The sequence below is a fragment of the Gambusia affinis genome, linkage group LG17 (assembly GCF_019740435.1).
Source record: "Gambusia affinis linkage group LG17, SWU_Gaff_1.0, whole genome shotgun sequence".
NCBI classification, from domain to species: domain Eukaryota; kingdom Metazoa; phylum Chordata; class Actinopteri; order Cyprinodontiformes; family Poeciliidae; genus Gambusia; species Gambusia affinis.
In genome coordinates this window covers 5,167,736-5,185,197 of record NC_057884.1, presented here as the reverse complement: position 1 = coordinate 5,185,197, position 17,462 = coordinate 5,167,736, and the positions used below count along the sequence as shown (strand labels likewise).

Below are 17,462 nucleotides of genomic sequence, written 5' to 3'. Positions count from 1 at the left end.
AAGCATGATGCAGCCAACATGTTCCTTTTTTTTCATAATGTCACACTTTATGTTGCTCTATGAAATTAAATGCCAAACAAACTACATGTACGTTTTTGTTTTATCATTGTAAAATCTGAAAAAGTTCAAGATGTACGAAAAGTTTTGCACGCACTATTTATCTGTTGACTTAACTCGGTTAAATGGAAACTTTAGGATTATAACTCTCACACGCTTAAAGTTGTACAATTTCTAACTCATTCTCCTTCTACTAAGACATGTCAATCATCACTTTCCTGGGGCGTGCTGTGGTGGTGTAGGGGATAGTGAAACCCACGTTTGGAGGCCTTGAGTCCTTGACGCAGCCGTCGCGGGTTCGATTCCTGGACCCGGCGACATTTGCCACATGTCTTCCCCCCTCTCTCTCCCCTTTTGCTGTCAGCCTGCTGTCATATAAGGGACTCCAGAGCCCACAAAAAGACCCCCTGGTGGGGAGGGGAAAAAAATCATCACTTTCCAGTTTTAATTCCTTTTTTATTCTATCTGCCTTCGTATTCTCTCAGTCTGCTGGTGACGTCGATGGGCCACATCAAACTGACCGACTTTGGCCTCTCTAAAGTTGGCCTGATGAACATGACCACTAACCTGTACGAGGGACACATAGAGAAAGATGCCAGGGAGTTCTCAGACAAGCAGGTGAATGTCTCTTGGCTCTCTTCCTCTCCAGTTTGATCACCTATCGTTGCACAGATCATTGAGGTGTGGATTTCTTTGCAGGTGTGTGGAACCCCGGAGTACATCGCTCCAGAAGTCATCCTGAGGCAAGGCTATGGGAAGCCGGTGGACTGGTGGGCCATGGGCATCATCCTCTACGAGTTCCTTGTGGGCTGCGTGCCTTTTTTTGGAGACACACCAGAGGATCTGTTTGGACAGGTCATAAGCGGTGAGTGTTACCAAAGTGTTTTGTTGTTTTTTTTTCTTTTTCCTGTTTAATATTTTGATTCATATGATATTTTGATTACCAGGCGTCTGTAGAGTTGAAATGCACGGTGATAAGGTTAGTCAGCTACTTGATTTAAGACTGTTCAAACAAGGATTTATGGAAAAGTTTCAAAATAAAACAACAGACTGGAGCAGATTTTGCGGTCCTCAGCCCTTAATAATGCTGTCAATAATGAAGTTCGGTTAATTTTTTTTTTATCTGCCGTTACATTTGATTGTTGAGGAAATCTTTTTCCAATTTAGACAATATAAAGTAACTGAAAGTAGAAAAGAAATTCCTTGCCTTGTGTTCTGTTGATTTTGCCCTATAAATAATCTCCTTGTACAATTTAAAGACGTTTTAGCAACCTGACAGTTAAACAAATTTGATAAATTGAGTTTTGGCATGTAAATTTTTTTTAATTATTATTATTCCCTGTTTTTGTATGTCTCTCTCTACCAGTACAGATTTTAATTGAACAAAATTGAAATTATTATTTTTTTTTACCTTTAAAGCGGCGAATAATGCTTTAAAGTCTTTAGTTAAAAACAGGGTTTTACTGATATCTTAAAAGAAATAAATGTCCCTGAAGTCTTTAGCATCTTGTATCGGTTAGCTGGCATGATTAGGTCACTGTTTTGCCAAAGGCAGCAAACATTTCCAAATCCATAATCTTCACTGACAGATGTCGACGGCTCAAAGTGATGAAACTGCAACTTTGCCGTTCAGCCTCCCTGTTATCTGCTGAAAGCTTCACTCTCTACCATTTGACTGTAGCCTGCATGGATGTGAAACCCATCTGGGCATGTGGTAGAAAATGCTTTTATTTTAAAGTTATTCCGAATCAAGAGAAAAGAAATCCCAAAAATCTCATTTCGACACACGCCACAGCAGCTCGATACTCTTGCCAGGTCAGGCAATCCTATTGTCCACGTTATGCACGAGACTGACTGACGCTGGGACCCAGTCAAAGGGAAAAACTAACAAACGAGTGTAGTCGATGCTCCACAGGCCCGGTCTCATCCCAAAACAAAACTCTGCTCAATCCGAGCATATTTGCATGCTGCTGTTGGAGTTTAGCTCTAAGCACCGCCATGGCGACATGAAGCCTCGGAGGTCTGGTTATGCTTCTGCCAGCCACTCAAAGCTGTTCGTTTTGCATGGATGCATGTGGTTTTGGCAGATTTATTCTCTTACATTAAAGAATTACTCACATTATATATGTCCTCAAAATAGCCCATCTTTGCATTACATTTATCAGTTAAGAGACGAGGATCTTGGCAGTGATTGCATTCAGAATCCTATTGGAAGACACTCTTTCTGAAGCAGGAGTTGCTTTGCTCAGAGATTAATCTTTATGCATAGTGACTAGGAATCTCCCCATCTGATATGAACGTCGGAAATCGGCTTGACACCAGCCAAAAAAATCTGATTATTTTGACCTGCATCTAAAATCTCTGAAATAAGCACTCTGATAGAAGCACTCCGCTCCAGCATTTAGTCCGCTCCAGCATTTAGTCCGCTCCAGCATTTAGTCCGCTCCAGCATTTAGTCCGCTCCAGCATTTAGTCCGCTCCAGCATTTAGTCCGCTCCAGCATTTCTATCCAGCAGTGCTTGTATCCCACACACAGGCTCACTGGTTGACAATAAATGAGTCAGTTGTTCTCATACCAATTGTTGACTATTGTTCTGTGTTTATGCAATATCACTTGATCAAGCCTTTTCTGACACTCCACACTACAAAATAAGTCATAAGTCATAAAAGTGTGTATGATTCTTGCTGATATCGTATCGGGTCAGTATTTGTAGGCCTGTCACAATAACAAATTTTGCTTGATGGTAAATGGTCCTGGAAGTTATTGCGATGAATGATATTGTTGTTTCAAGACCATTTTCAAGGAATATAATAGTCGTGGCATAATAATGCAAGAACACATTCTCAAAGATCAATAAACTTTAAATGCTAATGAACATTTAACACTGGAAGTGGAAGATATTTTAAATATCCAAAATAAACAAACAAATCAGAAATGACCAATAAAAATAATGACCAGGTCTCTGTAAACAAAATGGTTCTTTAAAAAAAGGGATAGTTGAGACCAAAGCACCAGATGGAAGATTTTAATCACTCAGTTTTTGGTAGAAAGAGAGAAAATAGAAAAACAATGAATCATGCAAATGGAAATTATTTAGTTTTTTGTTGTTTGTTTTTTTTTTTTTACATGCGATTGATTTATTGCGACAAGCCTAAATATCAGCATCACTCAATACTAAAAGATGCAATATCAGTATCGTTTCGTGACCGCATTCATCTTGTTGATTTTACTGAAGACCGACTCTGGCGGCTTTTGCAAAAACAGACACCGCGTAGTGACTCTCATTTCGTCTCCAGACCGCATGTTCAGTATAAACATTATGATTCATCTTCCTGAAAGCACGAGGTGTTGTCAGCGCTGCAGTTCTCCAGCGAATCGTGTCGCTGTATGTTGTTGAGCCGCTGGATAGCCGCCATCGTGTGGGATGTGGAAATGAATGGCACGCCGTAACGGATTCGGTTTGCTCTCAATCAAGCGACGCCAAGACTCTGAGGGTAACTGTTAATTAAAGAGGCCTGACTACACTCCACCGTGGCCTCAGGACGCACGTACATATTCATAGCCTGCGTCCAGATTTGATTAAAACACCGCTTAAAGTCGACAATCAGCGTGACACAGGCGGGGCTTTAAACATCCGTTCCCTCGCTTGTGAGACTTTTCACAGAAAATTAGAGCGTGCGCAGATTCGCTCATTTTAATCCCTACAATTCATTACAAGGTTAAGTTGAATTCTGCTGGTTTTGCCTCGAAAGGAGCTCTTGAAATCGAAAAGTTATGAATGTAAGGTGTGGCGTAGTTGTTCAGAGGAGACGTTTTTAGGGGGGGGAAAACAAAAATCCAGCTTTTTGACTGACATGCCAGCCTGGCATTCCAGGTGGTTTTTCCAAACAGAACCATCTGGAAAGTTGTCAGTGCAGACACAGAGCAGTAAAGCACGACAACGAGAGACAGGCTGTCAATACGAGCCGCCGCTGTTCACAACAGTAACGCCTGAAGTATGGCTGCATCCCGTCGCAGGTCGCGCTTATATCCAAACTGATGTCTCAAATTCAGAGCTGGAGGAAAAAAATCACCTCAATCAACAGAACCGCACATCATTATAGATGACATCCCAACTTTATTGAGGATTTATACCTGATGGGTAAAAGTTTGACCTGTGTGACGTTGACAAAATTAACTTTGTGATAAGATTTCTGATTCTCTTTAGAGATGATTTGACCTCGATTAACATTTTGACATTGTTGAATTCTGCGCTATGTGACTAGGGAATGACTTCTAAATAATATCAGAATTCAAGGCAACATAAATCGTACAATCTACCTACTGACTAACCTCTGAATGCAGTTGGCTGCAGTGGATTTTGTTTAAGGGTGTCAGAGTAAAGAGGGCTGATTACAAACAAAATTGCGCTCTTTAGATGTGCATTTCTTCAGACATTTAGAAACCCCCAGATCCCGTTTAGGGGTGCACCAATTTTCAGTTTTCTGGCTGATTGAAGATATATATTTTTTAAAAACATGATCTGCCTATTTCAATTTTGACCGATTGCAATTATCATGTTTTTTCTCCAATAAACACCACTTCCTGTTGCTACAAGGTCACAACACACCTCTTATTATACCAATCTTATTTTATTGAAAACTATTGTGCAAAAGAATACAGAGTTGTTTTAACTGCACATAAGATGGTTCCTTTATTTTCCGACTTATAGATGGTAGATAAGATCAACTTCACCTGTAAGTATCGGCCGACCAGCGATTGATCAGTGCACCCCTAATCCAATTACTCAAAATTCCCAACATTGTATGAATATCTTTGCAAGGCATTATACATGGGCTCCTACCATGGTTAAATATTGACTTTGAGATGGAAAAAAAGAGTCAGTTTTCCATTAAATATGCATATAAAAGCACATCAACATGCTCCTTGTTTCAGGTGGTATTCTAACTAATTCTACGCATTGTTTGCAGACGAGATCAACTGGCCTGCCGGTGAGGATGCTCCACCTCCTGATTCTCAGGAGCTCATCGCCCTCCTGCTGAGACAGAACCCTCTGGAAAGGATGGGAGCAGGTGAGAAACCCTTTGACACCTGCAGAGCCGGAACCTCGTTTTCCACCTCGGCACGGTTCGGTTCGCCGCTCTAAGAAGCCGAGGTCATCCCGTGAGCAGGCCCGAACCTCCCCGCTCTGATCAATTATTTCCTCGCTAGTGGATGAATCCAATTCCATGCATGGTCAGGCAGGCACTATGAGAACCTGCAGATTGTAGAGGCGACCACGACCCGACGTCATTTAGAAGACGGCTCGACCAAATGTCTGCTGCTGTTGCGCTGAAAGGTCACAGGCAGGAAGTTCTCCAGCAGGATTTATGGTCGTTACATCGGTTTGTCCTGCAGCCACGAGGGGAAAGGAAACGCAGCGTTAGCGTTCCTTCACCTCTTGTGTTAAACTGAAGCGTTTCTTCTTCTTCTTCTTCTTTTCACTTTGTCCCTGTAAAACTTGTATTGATCCCACCAACAGGAGGAGCATCGGAAGTGAAGCAACATCAGTTTTTCCACAACCTGGACTGGAACGGCCTGCTGAGACAGAAGGCCGAGTTCATCCCTCAGCTGGAGTCTGAAGATGACACAAGCTACTTCGACAGTGAGTCAAAACGGAAAACATGAGCAGATGCTTTAGTTCAGTTCTTGTCTTTGCTCTTTTTCGACTTTGTGTGCTAAGGCAGCATTAAAGAAAGCAGCTTTCTATAAAGATTTTTTTATAAAGCATGTAAATTTTATAAAATAAAAAAAAAAGACTTGCTTTTTTTTATTTAACAATACTCTGCTTACTCACAATTACAGTCTTAAAAAAGCCTGTTATATCTCAATTATGGCTTTTCGTTTAGTGAAGTCACCGATTTGATTGGAGCTGCACAGGCCCAAAAGGCTGCAGTTTCACTTTTCTTTATTATTTTGTCCGTTTTAAGAAAAGACGTGGAGATTTCTTGGTGGAAAACGCTGAATGGGAGCCGAAGAAATAGCGATTTAAGAGCACAACCTGAGCCAAGGCCAACCTTTGTCTCTCTGCTTAGCGTCTGAAAACGAGGCTTTGTGGCTGACAGAAATCAAAACTGCTGCTCTCTACCTAAGTTCTGTCCTTGGCAAAGAAATGACCCATAAGGAAGAAAAAAAGGAAAAACAAACTGTAGAGAGAAGTAAAAATTAAGCTAAGATCTCCCTCCTTTTCAGCTCGCTCCGAGAGGTATCACCACCTGGAGACGGAGGAAGACGACACGAACGATGAAGACTTCAACGTGGAGCTGCGGCAGTTCTCCTCCTGCTCTCACAGATTCTCTAAGGTGCCTCTTTAATCTCGGATCTTCGCGTTGCACGACTCTCGCGCTAGCGACGTAAATGAGCCGATATCCTCAGCTGCCCCCATCTTTCCTTCTGGGGTTTCACGGAAATCTTCACCTAAAAATCCAGCTTTCACTCCTACTTGTTCTCTACTGACTCCTCCCCCACCGGTTGCATTAAACATTTATCTCATACATTCGCTGCATAGATTTTCTCCCTGTAAATCCCACCAGTTTTTCTAGCAGCGTCTGAACAGCACACAGTCCAGTCCCTCACGCTGGGAGCCGTGCTGCATTGCAGTAAGCACTCCTCTCACATCAAAACAAAACATTACAGCGAGTCTCAAAAAGCAGCACGGCGTCTCAGAGGAAGCTGTCAGCTGCTCTGAATGGTTTCACCTCAGCTGTTGCCCATTTGTCAGACGCGATAAGCTCTGCGTAACACAAACAATTACACCATTATGGAACCTGCAGAATGCATTTAATCTTAAAGATTGTTGTGCTTTTGGATGCATTTTGTTAAATTTTTAATTTTTTTTGTTGCCTGCGTGTAATGAAGTGAACTGTTTGTTTGTTGTTGTCAGGTCTACAGCAGCTTGGATTTGTCCCGAGGACATCTGGAGGAGAAGGGAGAGACGGAGGAGAAGAAGAGCGAGAGCCCCCTCACTGTGGACTCCCTAAGCTGGACGCCAGACTTTGCTGAAATGTAGGCGTATTTCCATCTGTGCAGAAGGAGTTTAAACAGATAAACGCTACCTGACTGACTGACTGCATCAGCGCATCTTTAAAAGTCTTAAATTCATCTTAAAAATTAAGTCGATCTTTTAATTTGTTAACCTCAGGTCTTAAATTTTGCCTGGACATGACAAAATGGACTTTTCTGTCGGGCAACTTTTGGAGTCACACTCAGACATCTGCATTGTGTTTTATTATCAGGCTAAAGACATGATAACAAACTAATAAATACGTTTATTATGTCCATAATTGAACCTACTGTTAACTCAATGCTAACATACCCTTGCTAGCTAACTAACTTGTTAGCTAGCCTTTTTGGGCCAATCATTGCTGGAGTAGGTTTGTACATTTCTAAGGAGATGCAGGTCTTAAATCCCTCTCATGATGGTCTTAAAAAGGTTTTTCAAAGTCTTAAATTTGAGTTTGTGAAGCCTGCAGAATCCCTGTAAACAATCTTCTCCAGCATTGTTTGATTAGCTCATAAGGGCCCGTTGTCCTTTTCTCCAGGCCCTCGCTGTCCCACTCGACAGACACAAACAGTACCAACCAGGTCCCCCGACCTGCTTTACTCCCGAAGTTCGCCATCTCCGCTGAGAGCGAAGGAGACGACACCTCGGGGCTCAGCGACCCCAGCAAGGTCTCCTTCTCCATCGGAGAGCTGCCACAGGACGAGCCTGATGTCGTCACTCCTGGCAGCACTCACAGCGGAGCCACGCTCTCTGGTACGAGTTAACGCCGCCGCAGAGAAACATGACGTCTGGCTTTGGTTTTCTGATCAAATAAAGATTTCAGTATGGGGGCTTGTCTTTTTTTTATATTTTTACTTGATTAGTTTGAGATACTTTCTGATTAATTTGTGTCACTGATCTGGAAAGTAGATAAAATAATACAAGTTTTTTTTCCTTTTCTAGGATTGTTTAATAGATGTGCTTATAAAATTATTAGAGAACTGAACGGTTAAAGAAACGTATCCTAAAGAAATTGCAACCCAAGATTTTCCAAATGATGCCAACATTTGCAGAATGACAGAGGTAGAAAACTGAAAAAGATCAAACAAAGCAGCCTTGATGTAGTCAGTTCCCTTTTGTTTTTTATCTCTTTGCTTCCTCCAACCTTATTGATGCTAAAACCAGTCCAGTCGACAATTACTTTAACAATTGTGGTTAAACTAATTAATAACAATTAATCATTTCAGCTGTAGATCCTCAACTCCTGAATGATTGGGCCTGTTGTCAATCTGTCGTCTTCTGCACACCGTTTGCTCTGTTTAGGAAGCTTCTCTGAGCACCTGGACCAGTTGACGCCCAGAAGTGAGGAGCTAAAGATCCCCGATGGCTCCAGCCAGGCCCCCACTGATCAGGCGCCTCTGACGCCCTTCCTGCGACCAGAAACCGCCGCAGAGAAGACCAGACCTTTGGCCAGAGTTCCCAAGTCCGTCTCAACCGGAGCCCTCTCCCTGATGATCCCTGCTGGTAAGTCGCTGAGACGGTACACAATCGAATACTGATTTCCACTGTAAAGGTGCGTTTCTCACAGTGAGCTCTTAGTGATATCGTATCATATCAAAGCCGAGCGCCTGGGAGAAAGCTCTTTATAGATCTGTGCAGAATTGGACCAGCTTAGCATCTGCTGCGAGATCCATTTTCCACACCGACTGTGAGCAAACAGGCGAGTCCAAGCCAATAATGAACAGAATTCACAGTTAGGCCTGCGGGGGCAAGAGATCCTTGTTGCTGGGAGAGAAAATCCCATTAGCCTCACAACGCCAGCTCCAGTACCGACTCCAGGCCTGGTGTAGGTCTGATTGATTAAATAAGAGAAGCCTCTCAGTTGGTGGTTGTTTATTTCTCCAGATATCTTCGGGGCCTCTCCACTCGCCAGCCCTCTGTCTCCTTACTCCCTCTCCTCGGACCCGTCCTCCAGAGACTCGTCCCCCAGCAGAGACTCGTCCCTCTGCACCACAAACCCACGGCAGCCCATCGTTATCCACAGCTCTGGGAAGAAGTTTGGCTTCACGCTGAGGGCAATCAGGGTGTACGCCTGCGACAGCGACATGTACACAGTCTATCACATGGTCTGGGTAAGGAACGTTGAATGCTACAGACATTTTAAGCTTGCATTCTCTTAAAAAATATAAATAAAATGTTTCGAGGTGACAATATGGTTGTTTTGACTATTTTTGGTTGTTTTTTTGTTTTTTTTGGTGACTCAGAGTGTAGAAGATGCTGGGCCGGCACATAAAGCAGGACTCAAAGCTGGAGACCTGATTACTCACGTGAACGGAGAACCGGTTCATGGTCTGGTCCACACAGAAGTGGTGGAGCTCCTGCTGAAGGTAGTGAACCCTGCACCTTTAAACTGGGGCTGTACCATTACATGCTGGGTTTGTGCTCAGTTTACTTAAATCCATGAATTAGCTGAAAAACCATCTGAATGAAAGTAAGAAAAACTCTCGTTGTTTTGCATTTAATGTTTCTGTGGGAGAATAAGCAGCTTCCCTTCAACCTAAAATTAAAAACAGAAACGCAAAGTAAAGAAAAACTGAAAAGTGTGGTGTGCTTATTTTTTTTTGTTCAACTCACATTTCATTTCACTCAACTGCTATCTCACCTTTAACTATTATCTGGTCATCTTTTCATCAATTTCTAAATTGATGAAAAGATGATGATGATAATAATAAATGTATTTTTATTTACTTTTACAATAATCACTAAGCTAACTAAAGTGCTTTACAGTGGTATAATATAACATAACGCAGTATAATAAAGCAAAAAGATAATTAAAAAAAAAATGTCACACTACAGGTTGAAAATATGCCTTGGGTTTTGATTTGATTTGGACTTTGACTAGGCCATTTTTTTTTTCTCTTTGTTTTGTTTTTTGTTTTTTTAGCTCACCTGGTTTTCTTGTTCCCATGAATTTTGTTTCTCTTTCAGAGTGGGAGCAAAGTGGCGATCTCTACCACTCCCTTTGAAAACACGTCAATAAAAACGGGTCCAGCCAGGAGAAACAGCTACAGGAGCAAGATGGTGAGGTGTGGAAAGAAGCCCAAAAAGGAGAAGACACCAGAAAGGTAAATAATTTATAGAGCTGAACATATTTTATTTTTTGCTCTATTGGGAATCTTCTAAACTGTCTCTATCCTGAGAGCGTAGATGCAATAAAAGGTTAGTGGATGTTGCTTTTGCTCAAGATGTGGAATCAGTGGGCTGCTGTTTCCCCCGGTGATTCTGCTCAGAATTTAAAAGCTGCTCCTTGATTACTTCTTTTTTATTATTAATAATCCTTTATTTATCTAGGAAAATCTCTTGACTCACTTACAAGAGAGACCTGTTACACATATCAACAACAAATAACTTAACATTAATTATACAATCTGCTTACCATGTCTTAAAATCAAAACCACTGACTTTCACTGATTACAGATAGAAGTACCTACAAACAAACCCTTTATTAACATTTTTAACTCCCCATGGCATTCAAGAATATAACATAAGCATTGGGTATGAAACATGTTCAGACACTGGAAGTGCAGAAAAATTGTTGGTGTTTAGCTGCTTTGTCAAAATGTTACCAGGTCTACGAACCTTTTCCTTAACTTCAGCGGAAAACATCCGGAGGTTGTGGACTGCTTTGGTAAAACCAATAACACACAGAATGAAGTTTAGTTTCAAGCCTTTAAAAGATTCAGTGAGCTCCAAATCTGATCAGCAATACTCGTTTATATTTTTTTCACTGTTTTTTATTGAGCAAAATCTATTTGACAAAACCATGTTTAGTGTATCTGAATTTAAATTAATTGCTACGTTTCATGTTTATTCACAGTGGATTCTAAAAACTGTTTATTTACTTAGGGCAGTTCCCGTTCCAGGCTGTATGTGAATGAAATGCTCACAAGGCCTTCACAGCTGCAGGTTTTTGAAGCTCTGTTCATTTAAAAGCTGAATGTGGTTTCTCCATTGTTTAGTAGCAATTTCCACCTGCGAATATAAACTTTCAAGTGTTGCCATAGATTCTGAGTTGACTTTTGAGTCCGTACACATGAAAATGCTTTGATATAAACCATTTTATTTCAACTTAGTCATTCCCTTGCAAGAAGAAAAACCCCGCCCTAGTCTTAATTTTTCTTTTTTACATTCTACCTTTCTTAAAGCATTACCCTGTATTTACTGAAACTCCACCCATGTACACATGATATCTGTCCAGCTGCCTTTCATGTTGTTCCTAACCCTGAAACCAGCTTATTTTATTTTGTGATATTACAGTCAAGTCAAATGTATAGCACATTTTTTAAGATTTTTGTGAAAAATGTCAAGTCTTGTCATTTTTTTTCCACTTAATAATTATGCACTACTATGAATTGATCCAGCAAATAGAAATTTAAATTTTACTCAACACTGTTGATTCCTGCTGATAGCTGTTTTTTGTGTTGACTTCTATGAAGTAAACTGATACTGAGGGTATAAATAAATATGATCGACCAATCTCTGCTTTCCTGAAGCATCCTCATGAAGTTTTCATTTGAACGATGCGTTATTCTTAGTTTTTGTTTTGTTTGTTTTTTTTGTTTTTTTCAGGCGCCGCTCCCTTTTCAAACGTTTCGCCATGCAGCCTTCTCCTCTACTCCACACAAGCCGCAGTTTCTCCTCCCTGAACCACTCTCTGTCGTCCGGCGAGAGTCTGCCCGGCTCGCCCACCCACAGCCTCTCCCCTCGCTCCCCCACCGCCGCCCTCCGAACTGCGCCGGATTTCACCCAGTCAGGTGGGAGAGAGTTGATCTCAACTTTGGACAAACAGATGACCTGTTGTATGCCTTCCATTTACTGATGCATACCGTGACTTGTGTTTGTGAATTCCAGGGTGCAACTCCTCCCAGAGCAGCTCTCCCAGCTCCAGCGCTCCGAACTCCCCTGCCGGCTCCGGCCACATCCGTCCCAGCACGCTGTACGGCCTCGGCCCCAAGCTGCCGAGTCAGCGGCTCCGACAGGGGCGTCGAAAATCTGCCGGCAGTATCCCCCTGTCTCCTTTGGCCCGAACGCCTTCACCCACTCCGCAGCCAACGTCTCCCCAGCGCTCGCCCTCTCCGCTACTGAGCGGACATCCTGTAGCGATTTCCAAGGCGGCACAACCTTTCCCGGCCAAAATACACTCCCCTCCCACAATTGTCCGCCATATTGCTTGCCCTAAAAATGCCGAGCCTCCTCGCTCACCCCTGCTGAAGCGTGTTCAGTCCGAGGAGAAGCTGTCCCCGTCCTACGCAGGAGAGAAGAAGCACCTTTGTACCAGAAAACACAGTTTGGAGGTCACCCAGGAGGAGGTTCAGGAAGAGGAGGTGAGAGCTTCTGAACAAGATTACACTACCCTGCAGAGCGTAGACCAAACGGCTAGTGAGCCATTGCCCGTTAACCGCCTGCGGCCCGTTGAGCAAGGCTGCTTAAAGAGGCCCGTTGGTCGTAAGGTAGGCCGACAGGAGTCTTTGGAGGAGCTTGACAAGGAGAAACTAAAATTCAAGATGGTGGTTAAAAGGCAGGACTGGTCAGAGAGGAGGGAGTCTCTGCAGAAGCAAGATGCTCTGCTTGAATCTGACTCATTGCCCCTGTGGGGTGATGAGAAGGATGAGAGTTTCCTTTTTCCAAACCAGAGCAAACCCCAGAGCAGCCCAGAGACTGGTCTGGAGATTAAAGCTGCAAGCACAACGCTCAAAGATGTCCTCTACAAAAAACTGTCCACACGGGTCTCTGAGGGATTCGCTGAAGCGTCCGGTGCCAGCTGTGAAGGTGAAGGAAGCACCCGGTCATCTCCCTGCACCCCCCACGCGGAGCGGCAGCTCACTCGGCAGGGGAAAGATGCGGCGAAGCCCGACAGACTGGACTTCAAAGCTCCAAGCATAGAGTTCACCAGGAAGAGGCTGTCGTTTGAAGACAGAGAGGACTACTTGTGCCGGCTGTCGTCCAGCCTCCATGAGAACCTTCACTTTGGCTCCATGAGGTCCAAGAGCCTCCAGCTGGACACGGTCGTGTCTCATGATCACATGAAGGGCAGCGTTCACTCAAATCCCGAAGGTCTAACCCCCAAGCTTTACTCGGGGAGGGAAGGGAGTGCTGTGGAGAAACTCCAGCTCATTTCCTCTGCTGAGTCTGCGCTGAGGAAGACTTCATCCGAGTACAAACTTGAAGGTCGCCACGTCTCCTCGCTTAAGCCCCTGGAGGGGACTCTGGATATTGCTCTGCTTTCAGGGCCAAGGGTTTCCAAAACCGAAAGCTGCCTGTCCAAAATTACAGACCACACAAGCGACACTCTCTCTCTGAGTCCATCGGTACGCCTCAAAAGTCCAACTGATAGACAGATCACCATCCCCCAACTGAAGGCTGATAAGGTGAAAACCTCTCTGACCTGTTTGCCAAGTAATGAAGTTGTCTTGCCTGTAACCAGCGGAGTTGTCTCCAAAGAGCAGCCAAATACTGCAGCGGCAGACAATAAAATTGCTTCAATCGTTGATAAGACACAAGACAGACACAGAGACTCTTTAAAGCCTTCAGGAGTCAAACAAGATGGCCGTGCCTGTGTAAAGGCCTCATCTTCTTTAGTTCATGACCTCAGAGGCCCCAGACACACCTCCCACTTCTCCTCCAGTGGGAAAACACCCTCCATACGGGAAGTGAGCAACGAAGATCAGGAGGACGAAGCAGAGCAAGAGGAAGTTTTGCCAAACACCGCATCACCAAATCAAAAGGGGTCAGAAACGGTGGCATCTTTGAGTTCAGCGAGGCTGGAGGTAAACAGCACAACTCCTTCACATGTCAAGGTGGCTGGTAATGAAAGGCCACGAAGGCAGAGCACAGACTCTGGTTTGGATACCGGTCAGCATCAGAGCGCTGAGAAACCAATATCCGCTGTTAGCTCGGGGCAAGTACAGGACGTCCCTGCTCCTGAGCTCACTCCAGAGAATGTGCTTTCTAAACAGCAACCACTCAACATCTGCTCCTCAGACGCACAGGCAAGAGTTCCTGTCACAACATCAGCACTATCTTCCGAGGGTGATAATAAATCCAACTGTTTAAATCCTGAAGTCACCTGCGGAACATCTGCTGGTGAAGATGCGGCGCTGCCTAGCAGAGGAACGAACAGAACGAGCTCTGAAATCAATACCAGTGCCTCCAAAACGGAGCAAATCACAAACACTTCCTTCAATCTTGCAAAAAAAGAGAACATAAATGTGGACAGAAAAACTAACTCCGTACCTGCTGATGACTCACAGGACATCTCCCTGAAGAAACAACTTCCTACAATCTCGTCAAAGAACTCTGTGTGTTTGAAAGATATTGGGCAGTCCTCTAAACTCTGCCCAGCTGAAAAAGCACAGTATAAACCATTGGATTCAGAGTTCAACAAGGGAGCAAAGGAAAACACTGTGGTCCAGCCTGCGAAACTCAAAGTTTCACCTCCGAATGAAAATGCTTTGAGTCCTAAAGGTAAATCAAGGCCTGAACCCCAAACTGAAGGGTTTGCATCTGTGAAGAATTCAAATCCACCTGAAGTAAAGTCTCACGTCACAACTCCTCCAATGCCACGCACAAAACACCCTAAGGAATCCAGAGCTACTACTACCAATGTTCAAACAACTAAAGACATTAAACGTGGAGATGTGTCATTGTCCATCGGGTGTGGCATGAAGCTGGAAGAACCACCGCAGCCAACACAGTCACCCAAGCAAAAGGTGACCCAACCCAACGGCTCTTTTACCATAAAAGACAGCCCAGACACAAAGCCAAAACCTCTGCCTCCTAAAAGCGCATCGTCAATTCCTCTTATCAAACAAAATCTGGATGCAAAACCAAAAGATCGTTCACCCAAAAACCAACCTCACCCTGATTCTAAACCAAAAGGTAGAATCTTGCCTCTCCCTTCGCTTCAGCAGTCGTCAGAGGTTAGCCCTCCTCCCAATCCTCCACCGGTGCTGCCAAAGCCTGCAGTGAAAAAGGACACGTACTTGCCGAGCCAAGGAGACGTCTTAGACAAGGTCAGGTGCGAGTCTGTGGTCAAGGGGTCTAAGGACGTGCTCAAACAAGATTGTCACAAGCCTCCGGATGCCCAAAACACAACCCACCTTGACAAGCAGCTCTCGTCTGGCCGGAAGGAGCAAGCGGACAGAAAGAAAAAAGACACCGTTCCAGAGGTCACGTCTGCGCAGAAAACTACAAAAAGGGACGCATCCCGGGTTTCTCCCTCAACGCTCAAAGAGACTTCAGATAAGGACGGTAGCAGGTGCAAGCAGCAGAAGGATTTACCCCGTAACTCCAGTAACAAGAAGTAAAAACACAAAGGAAGCTCAAATGATTTGTCAGCATCATCATGCCTTCTTTTTTTTTCTTTTTTTTTGGGAGGGGGGGATAGGAGGGGTTTACTTGAGGACCGGCCAAACTGTTACATGCCGATTCAGGTGTTGGCGTCTCTTAATTTGCTGATGACGTTGGTGTTTTTTCTCTCAAGTCAAATGAATGTGTGAAGGTTTGTTTGTTTTTCTCACCAAAGGCTTTGTGCAATCAGTACGTCAGAGGCTGTAATGTGATGAAGAGTCAGTGCCATAAAAGATTTCGAATTGCACTTTTACTTGTGGACTCGGAGGACCCGATGCCGAGGTCTTTTTAATGCAGTAGACCACATGATTTTACTAAGCAGTTTAGCTACCGGTGTTAGTTTTTGTTTTTTTGTTTTTTTTTCCCCCTGCCTGGTATGATCCGCTTGATTCAAGTTTGTCGATAAGTGGGTGCTTGTTCACCTAAAACATTGACGTACAGAATCATGTTCTGGTTCTTAGTGAAGGGGCCTTAGACATGTGGGGAAATAAAACCTCTTGCTGTTCTTAGCAAGGAGTTGCTTATTCACATTCCTTTGACATCTGTACATATATAGTTCTGGTTTTTATGCAATATGGTGTAAATAAGATGCTGTAAAACAGGGGTGGGTGGGAAAAACATGGACTTACAATGATTGTTTGTATTATATGTAAAGATTTTTGCCGTGTCTTGTTTGTATTGCTCGACATGAAGACGTTCTGCTCTGTGGTCTGAAGTCTCATCCTCTCTGACGTCTATCGTGTTCCAAAACTGACTTGAAGAGGGACAAAGTTTGAGGAGCTAAACTGGACTATTTCTTTTAAATGTAGCATTATAAACATATATTAATCTGTGAGGGCTATCAGCGTTTCCTAAGAATGTCTCTATTGTTCGTTTGGCGTGTTTGCAGGCTAGCTTGCAGTTTTGAAGAATGCTAAGCGATTGTTCGATTTGAAGGAATAAACAAGCACTTCTGTTGATTTAAAATCCTTCGGGGAGGGTTTCATGTCGAGGACTTCTGCTCGATCACACGAGGAATGTGCCATCTTAAATGGTCGGTGTTCAACTGTTTCACTGTCGGGGTGTCTGTGCTGTCTTTGGTCAACCTTAAGCTTCACCTTAACGTAACAAAAGAGTGTTCGCATTAGTTTATGTCCATGGCGTGAAAATAATCTGTACCACACCTACAGGCTGTCATGTATCCTTATTCACTCTTTGACTATTCATGGCGTTAGATTGCAATCCCTGTACGGCAAACTGGAATTAGTCTAGGACATTATTCTTAGCAGTATATACTGTTTTATTGTTTTTTTGGGGGGGGGTTTAATCTCTACTACTCGTATAAAACCTATAAATTAATCTTGACACAAAGCATATCTAAATGTTCCACATCGTCTCCAATAATTCTTAATTGACTTTAGGGATGTTATCGTGAACCAATCGGATGTGTTTTCCTCGCATTAGATATTGTAAAGCTGTTATTGTAAGAAGCTGCACCTTAAATGTTTGATCACCGAGTCGATATAAATTAGGAGCTAAAAGTAGAGCCGACGCCTCATTTTCATGTTCCCAAGGCGACAGACGTCTAAAAGCACATTCAGTGTTTGTTTACAAAGCCTCATGGATGTATATTTTGTACATTGTTAATTTGCCAAATCTGTATTCTGTGTCTCAGATGATATTGCTGATAGCCATGTGAGACCTTTGCTCCCCTGCCAGCAGGATATTCGTTTGTGTGGTAATCAGTGTTCTTATGCGTCAAGTTCTTCTCGTCTGCTTGTCCCTCCAGGTCCCTTAGTTTCTCTGTGCGACACTGGTATTAGGTGAACTCGCCCTCTATGGTTTGTCTTTTAGAAAATGTGCAATAAAAGTGTTTTGAGTTTTTGTATTTTGCCCAAGAAAAGCTCTATGGATGTCATAGATGTTGTATATTAACAGATATTTATACTTCTAATGTTGCGTAATACCGAAAATAAAATGAGATTCTGAATGATC

At 43.3% G+C, this 17,462-nt stretch overlaps 1 protein-coding gene across 7 annotated transcripts in view; it reads left to right on the top strand.

Moving 5' to 3' along the window:
• mast4 (microtubule associated serine/threonine kinase family member 4) overlaps nucleotides 1–17,462 on the top strand; it is a 101,809-nt gene extending 84,347 nt beyond the window's left edge. For all 7 annotated transcript variants that reach the window (XM_044095847.1, XM_044095845.1, XM_044095844.1 and 4 more), the window contains 13 exons: nucleotides 543–675; nucleotides 757–922; nucleotides 5,029–5,130; nucleotides 5,580–5,702; nucleotides 6,290–6,399; nucleotides 6,981–7,102; nucleotides 7,639–7,853; nucleotides 8,403–8,603; nucleotides 8,985–9,211; nucleotides 9,344–9,466; nucleotides 10,068–10,204; nucleotides 11,709–11,893; nucleotides 11,991–17,462. In XM_044095847.1, the coding sequence (XP_043951782.1) occupies nucleotides 543–675; nucleotides 757–922; nucleotides 5,029–5,130; nucleotides 5,580–5,702; nucleotides 6,290–6,399; nucleotides 6,981–7,102; nucleotides 7,639–7,853; nucleotides 8,403–8,603; nucleotides 8,985–9,211; nucleotides 9,344–9,466; nucleotides 10,068–10,204; nucleotides 11,709–11,893; nucleotides 11,991–15,445 (5,299 nt within the window). In that variant the 3' untranslated portion in view covers nucleotides 15,446–17,462. The remainder of the gene's footprint in view (nucleotides 1–542; nucleotides 676–756; nucleotides 923–5,028; nucleotides 5,131–5,579; nucleotides 5,703–6,289; nucleotides 6,400–6,980; nucleotides 7,103–7,638; nucleotides 7,854–8,402; nucleotides 8,604–8,984; nucleotides 9,212–9,343; nucleotides 9,467–10,067; nucleotides 10,205–11,708; nucleotides 11,894–11,990) is intronic.